Source organism: Palaemon carinicauda, chromosome 9 (genome assembly GCF_036898095.1).
Source record: "Palaemon carinicauda isolate YSFRI2023 chromosome 9, ASM3689809v2, whole genome shotgun sequence".
Lineage (NCBI taxonomy): Eukaryota > Metazoa > Arthropoda > Malacostraca > Decapoda > Palaemonidae > Palaemon > Palaemon carinicauda.
Genome location: NC_090733.1, coordinates 104,757,441 through 104,764,940, shown reverse-complemented (window position 1 = coordinate 104,764,940; position 7,500 = coordinate 104,757,441). Strand labels below are relative to the sequence as shown.

Below are 7,500 nucleotides of genomic sequence, written 5' to 3'. Positions count from 1 at the left end.
TATGCTGAACAAATTATTAAAACATGTTTATATGTTTTGCAAGAAGCCTCGCATATACAGTATACTTTAAATTTGATTAAAACTTGTTTATATTTTTTTCCAAGAAGTATCACATATAAGTATATATATAGGTTTATACCAAACAAGTAATTAAAACGTGTTTAGTACCTTAGATTTGTCATTCATGATTGTAATTATTTTTCTTTTCCCGCAGGTACAATTGCACATTCATTTAGATGGAGCCATAAGACATGAGACGCTCTGGGAAGTAATGAGGTATGTTACCAATGCATGAAGCGTTTGAAAGCGTATATAACCCCCCCCCCCTCTCTCTCTCTCTCTCTCTCTCTCTCTCTCTCTCTCTCTCTCTCTCTCTCTCTCTCTCTCTCTCGTTTTGTTTCCGGATATTTTTGTGCAAACTGTAAAGAGCGAAAATTTTTTTGTGTGGCATTAGACATAACTGTTAACGACCCTATATTATATAAACAATTTATCGTATCCCGCAATAGGAATTTTATGAAACAAGAAAAAACAGGCCAAAATAAATTTCACATTATTTTTGTTGAAATAAATTGTCTTAAAGAACGACGAAAGTTTGTATTTATTTGATCTGATTGTGAAAGGACAAATGAACATAGTAGAGTGTGTGTAGTTTTCTATTCTTTTTTTTTTCTTTTTTTTTTTGTGGTATTGAATTATTGTATTTTGAAATAATTGGATATTTTGCGGTTTCTATTTCCAATTATATATAAGTGTCTCGGGAATGCTTTTGATTTCGCAGGTTTTCGCTGTAATCTGTTTCAAGCTGCTGGTTTAGGATAGTTCGTAATTAAAGGTTTAAAGGCCACTCATGAATGGCAGAGGCAAGGCACAGTGACGTTGCCCTATCAAGCAGGACAACGCTCTGGAGACTGACCATATAATATGATCAGTACCCATGACCCCTCTCCATCCAAGCTAGGACCAGGGAGGGCCAGGCAATGGCTGCTGATGATTTGATTGATTGATTTGGACTTTTCTTGCATCCTGACATCTACGGTCATTGACGCCGGTATTATTTTTTTTATAAATAAAGATTAAAAGGTAATTGAATTGAAAACAATAGAAGCAAAGACGTCCTTCTAAAAGTTAAATAGCTCTCAGAAGACCTGATTCTCAAATAAATCTAAAAATACCGCTAGCATAGTACAACACATCCTGCCCAAAAATCTTAGCAAGGAAGAATCTGCCATCCTCACCTCGAGCCTCAAGCATATCTATTTCTTAAGGTGCTAATAGTGTAGCATTCAGGCAACAAGTGCCTCACTGTCAGGGGCACCAAACAGTCGTCGCAATATGGCTGGTGTTGGTCATTCAGGAGAAGTTCGTGTGTCAACCGAGTGTGACCAATGCGGAGACGATAAAGAGACGTCTCCCACTTTCGGGACATCATGTTATACCTCGAATGAAATATAACATTCGTTATTTCTCTTATCATATTTCCATCTAAACTATCCTAATGCTGTTGCCAATTGTTTTAAAACAAATTCTTAATGCTGGGTAAAAGAATCATTACAAAGGATGGGATACCTTCTTGGTAGCAACTCGGCTGCAACATTCTTTGCCAGTAAATCAGCCTTTTCATTCTTAGACACACCTACGTGTGACGGAACCCAACAAAATCGAACTGTTATACCTGTCAACCCAATAATGAAGAACCACTCTAAAATCTTTAAAACTAATGGGTTACTGGAATTAAAAACGTCTAAAGCTTGTAGAACACTTCTTGCATCACTAAAAAAGGTAAGATTGGCCTCCTGGTAGACCAATAGGCTGCCCCCAAACCCCTCACCCTTAGCTCACAAGGATGGTGAGGTTGCAGACACTACAGGAAGCTATCGAGTTTGAGCATAATCGAACCTCAGTTCCGCAGAACACCAATCAGAGGAGTTTCTAATAGGCCACCATAACCCCATAAAAATTACTGTACATTATTTTTTTGTGTAAATGAATTACATTACGTTTCTCGAGCTCTTTTAAGATTTTCTTTCTCTAGAATAATTGTCAAGATTCTTTGAGGATTTTCTGTCCTGTATTATAAAATCTATTTTATTGAGGGTACACTCTGGTACACTTATTTTAGCTTATTTCTCTTCGTCATTGTTTTTTGAAGTTTTTATAGTTTATATACTAAAGATGTATTTTATGTAGTTACTGTTCATAAAATGTTTTATATAAATTATTTATGAATTCTCTTTTACTCTTATTTATTTCCTTGTTTCCTTTCCTCATTGTGCTATTCTTTCCTGTTGGAGCCCCGTTGCTTATATCATCCTGCTTTTCCAAGTAGGATTGTAGTTTAGCTAATAATGATAATGTCCTCTCATGAAAATTATTGCTCTTATAATAATAGCAGCAACTATTCTATTCTTGCGGTGTTAGTGTTGATAATCACTTTTAACAGATTCCAATACTCTTGCAGATTAATAGAAACAGTTAAACTAGTTAGAAGTGTCTGGCAATTGGTTCCCCCATCGTGAATGTGTCCTTTGCATGATTGTATACATGATTGACACTTCATAATAGTATATTTTAAATGATTGCTTTGGATTATCAGTCCATGCGTGTTGATGTCTCCGTTAGGTAGATGGCCTTTCAATACTAGATATGAAGGTCTTCTACTTATGCTATTAAAATTTGGAAACTTAATTTTTTTCTAGAATTTTTTTTTCATCTTTCACAGTTTGTGTGTTTATGCTAAGAACAGTTCCTTTAGGATAAATTTTACATTGATTATTTTCTAAACATACTCATGAGCTGAACTCTGTTATTGACATGTGATATGACTGATACATTAAATATATATATATATATATATATATATATATATATATATATATATATATATATGTGTGTGTGTGTGTGTATATATATATATGTGTATATATATATATATATATATATATATATATATATATATATATACTGTATATATATATGTATATATATGTATATATATATATATATATATATATATATATATATATATATATATATATATATATATATATCAGGTATGTATACATATGTGTATATACATACCTATATTTATACATTTAATATAATATATATATATATATATATATATATATATATATATATATATATACCTGGTATGTATAAATATATGTATGTATACATACATATATTTATGCACTTAATTTATATATATATATATATATATATATATATATATATATATATATATATATATATCGTAAAAAAATGTTTTGCCAACAAAAAGTTACACAAATTTGCTGATAATGGTAATAACATGTCATCAAATTTTCCCTTTCCTTAGTCATGATATCGCTAAGGCCTCTTATCGCCTAGACTAATGTCTGGCAAGGGCGTCTAGTTCTTACCTATCTAATAATAGGTTTTGGACTTAATGCGCTTTAAGAAAAAGCTGGATAACGTAAGAACTTTCATTCGAAAATATCTCCGTTATTTGGTCGGCGAGGTACGTGTCTTGTACTCGTATGTAGACGATCAAAGAGATTATGATGGTGTATGATTTGCGTTGTATTCAAGGAAATTCATAAAGATGGTATAGAATTCAAATTGAACATTATTCTACAAGGGTGTGTTTTTGCTGATTATTACATACTATTGTTTTATTACTGTATCTTATAAACACACACACACACACACACACACATATATATATATATATATATATATATATATATATATATATATATATATATACAGTATATATATATAGTTTTTATTTATCCATTATAAACTTAAATGTATAAAGTGAATGAGTAGATAGTGGAGCCCCTGTCTTTGGTGGGTGGCGTGTTGAGTTTGGGGTCTTTAGTAGCGAAAGAGATAATTGTATCACATCTGGGAAAGGGCGTGAAGGAATTTATATATAGAGAACGAACACTAGTAGCTGCTAGCTTTTGCGTTGCCTTGTGTTAAGGAATTCGTAGGGAAGTAACGAGGTTTTATAGGGAGTGTCTGATTATTGCGTAAAATGGGGAAACTCACAATTACCAGTTAGTTGTGACATTATTCTTTGATATATTGTTTTTAAACGGTATGTTATTATTTACTAAAATGTATATATGCATGTTTACGTATATAGAAAGAGGAAAACTTTATTAGGGCGTTGTTTCAAGCTGTAATTTGTAATTAAAAAATGGCAAAAGAAAAAATTGAGAAGTTTGAGTCACTCCCTGAAAAACGAGTGGGTGATTAGGTAACCTTTTACAGCAGGAGGCTTTGGGTTGAGAGTGACATTGCAACAAGAATGAAATTAGTGTCATGTGAACAGATTATTATTATTATTATTATTATTATTATTATTATTATTATTGTTGTTGTTGTTGATTTACACACATACCTAGGGAGTGACTTTTGACCCATGGATTCATTACGATGGACATTAAATGCTGCAAGTGTTGTGACAGTTTATAATTTTCAAACGTCTTGGCTTCGTCGATATCTTCCCCAAAATTTGATTGCATCTTGCTTTTTTATTATTTTTTTTTGGGGGGGGGGGCTAAAATCGAGTAGTTGTGTAGTGAATTATTTATATTTTAAGATTTTATTCATATATACATGACTTGCCTCGATTTATATAATTTAGATTCATTCTTTATTCGAAGTTGATAAGCGTAAAATTTCTCGGTTTTCGTGTTTTATGTTTCTTTACGTGAGTTTTATTAACTGTTCTGTGTTCATTCATTCGTCATTTTTATTGAAGAAGTGATGAGTACAATCGTTATCAGTAGTCGATTTCTCACACCAAAGAAATATGTCTTTTATTTTCCGTAATTCTAAAATTGTACTTTTATTAGCTCGAGAAACCTAAAGGGTGATAAGTCTATGTACTGAGTGTAAATATATTTATCACAAAGAAAAAAAATTAAATGAAATATCCCTTTCATTTCATTGCGGCTTATGGTGCTGTCTGTCGTAATTGATTGATTTCTAATACTAGCGATGCAATAACAATATTTATCGAAAATAAAAATATGCTTTGTCATTTTGTTATCAATAGTAGTGTAGACTCAGTGAATGGAAATATTTATTGGCCCCCCATTGTAGGATGGAGAACCATTCACAATATCCAATGCAAATGTATTAGCTTTTAAAGATAAATTAGATTTCATTATTAACTCTATTATAAGGATTAAGTGTCAGGGTGATAAGTTTGGGACCCTGAAGATGTTACGTGATGGTACACAGAGTGTTTTATTATTTACAATGAATCGTGTAAAGAATTATGCTTAAGTATTTATAGTTCATCAAGTAAAGAATTGTGCTTAAATAATACATAATTATTCATAAAATAAATTTCGTTAAATATAGATTAATTATCAATAGCCCCTGTAACATTGTTTACCACTCGGGTTAGGGTTAAAGTTCTCTTGAGGATCACTCAGGCATACCATTCTATACGTTTTTTTTTTCTATTTCCTTTCCTTACTGGGCTATTTTCCCTGTTGGAACCCTTTTGGCTTTTAGCATCCTGCTTTCGCAATTAGGGTTGTAGCTTAGCTAATAATAATAATAATAATAATAATAATAATAATAATAATAATAATAATAATAAATGGAGGATGATCATCTAAGTTCGAGAGAGAGAGAGAGAGAGAGAGAGAGAGAGAGAGAGAGAGAGAGAGAGAGAGAGAGAAATAACTAGATCACTTCGACTGTTCTTTTTTTCCAGGAAAAAAGGACTCAAGCTTCCTGGAAGTGGATCCTTGGATGACTTCAGGGACTCCCTTAAGGTGAAGGAACCTCAAGACTTGGCTCATTTCCTGAAAGGATTCCAGAATTTTTTCGATTGCCTAATGTGAGTTATTTTCTTTCGTTGTTTTTTCAAAGAGTTCATTCACTAGAGTATTTTCATGGTTTTGTTTATTTGATTAATTTTTGTTTTTTTAATTGTTTATTTTTTACCTTTACCTTTGTGCTTGTTTTTCCTTACTGGGGTGCTTTCACTAATGGGATCTTTAGATTTGTAGTATTCTTTTTTTTTCTTGTTGAATCGAGTTAATGATAATAATAACTTTCATCACATAGCTTCAGTGAAAAATGAATTTGTTTTACTATTTACAAGTTATTAAATGAGGAAAATTTGATGACTAAAACATTTCTCATTCATGCCGATTTTCTAATGTATAAAAAATGTAAGTCTCATATGTTGTGTTTGCTGGTCCTATTAGGATGTGGATCTTTATGCATATGCAAGATCATAAGCTAAAAAAAACTATAGAAATAACTGCAAGTATTTATTAATTGAATATTTTTTTCAGGTTTCAGTTTTCACTATAATTTGATGATAAAGCAAATTTTGCTGTGATATTTGTTTGAACTATGATATGATATGGCTGGTGATATAAGATTAACAAATGTTTTCTTTTCTAATTCTTCCTTTATGGTCATAACTCCCTTTTATTTTAATGTTGCCTTTCATGCCATTTATAATTGGTCCATACACCGGGGTTGCACTCTTACCTGGTTAGGGAAGGATTGCATCCTTATTGGCTTGATATCTTTAAAGAAAGTGTGTAGGCCTACAAGAGCCTGTAATTTTCTATGATTGAATATGTAAGGCAGACAGTAACAATCTTACTTCAATTCTTGAAGTCAAAGAATAGTGTTTCTGATATTTAACGGTTTGTAGCAACCTAGAAAGTTCTTTGATGAACATCTAAGATTTTAATACTTAAAATCCATTGGGATATTTCTTTCCTGCTATTGAATTTTAAAATTAATTAGAATTTTAAAGGTAACTTTCAAAAACTTTAAGTGATTTTATTAAATCACTTGAAGTTTATGAGCTATACTGTATTTGCTGTTCATTCTCAGAGTTACGGTGCTTCGATGGTATGCAGTATTATCCACATTATACATTTTTACCAAGAGGTTTTGACTCCAGAAGTAATTACATAGATAAACCCTCATCAGTTATGGCTTCTGTAGCATTCATAATTAATTTAATTTGCATAGATTTACCATTGTGACAGTAATCATCCATCTCGAATTCTATGACACATAGATGATAATTAAAATGCCATTGTATTTCTAGTCACGCGAGTTTCCATGTACAGTATGACTTACTGCTTTATCAACAAACTATCATTGTTATGAATTGTAAATGAGTTGCCAATTACCATTGATAGCACTACCTTGAACTGAACAAGTATATTTCTATTATTCGTGTTTAATTATTTATACAATTATTTATTAAATTGCAGAGGGGACTTGGAAGTCATAGAACGCATATCATATGAATTTGTGGAAGATCAGGCAAAACAAAGCGTTGCGTATTGTGAGACCAGGTTTTGTCCTCAGCTTTTTCTACCGGGAGATACTGGACATCTAAATGGAAGTGTAAATGGTTCTAGTGAAGCCAGTTCTAATGGTAAGAAATAGAGGAATTACTTATTTTGGTTTATATTACGTACTTGTAAGAGCTCTTTCAGTTTTGCTGTGTTA

The 7,500-nt window shown here is 31.7% G+C and overlaps 1 protein-coding gene across 2 annotated transcripts in view; it reads left to right on the top strand.

The window, feature by feature from the left end:
- The window catches only part of LOC137647032 (adenosine deaminase-like), a 66,021-nt gene that overhangs the window by 28,961 nt on the left and 29,560 nt on the right, over positions 1–7,500 (top strand). For both annotated transcript variants that reach the window (XM_068380166.1, XM_068380167.1), the window contains exons 2-4: positions 215–276; positions 5,726–5,851; positions 7,260–7,426. In XM_068380166.1, the coding sequence (XP_068236267.1) occupies positions 215–276; positions 5,726–5,851; positions 7,260–7,426 (355 nt within the window). The remainder of the gene's footprint in view (positions 1–214; positions 277–5,725; positions 5,852–7,259; positions 7,427–7,500) is intronic.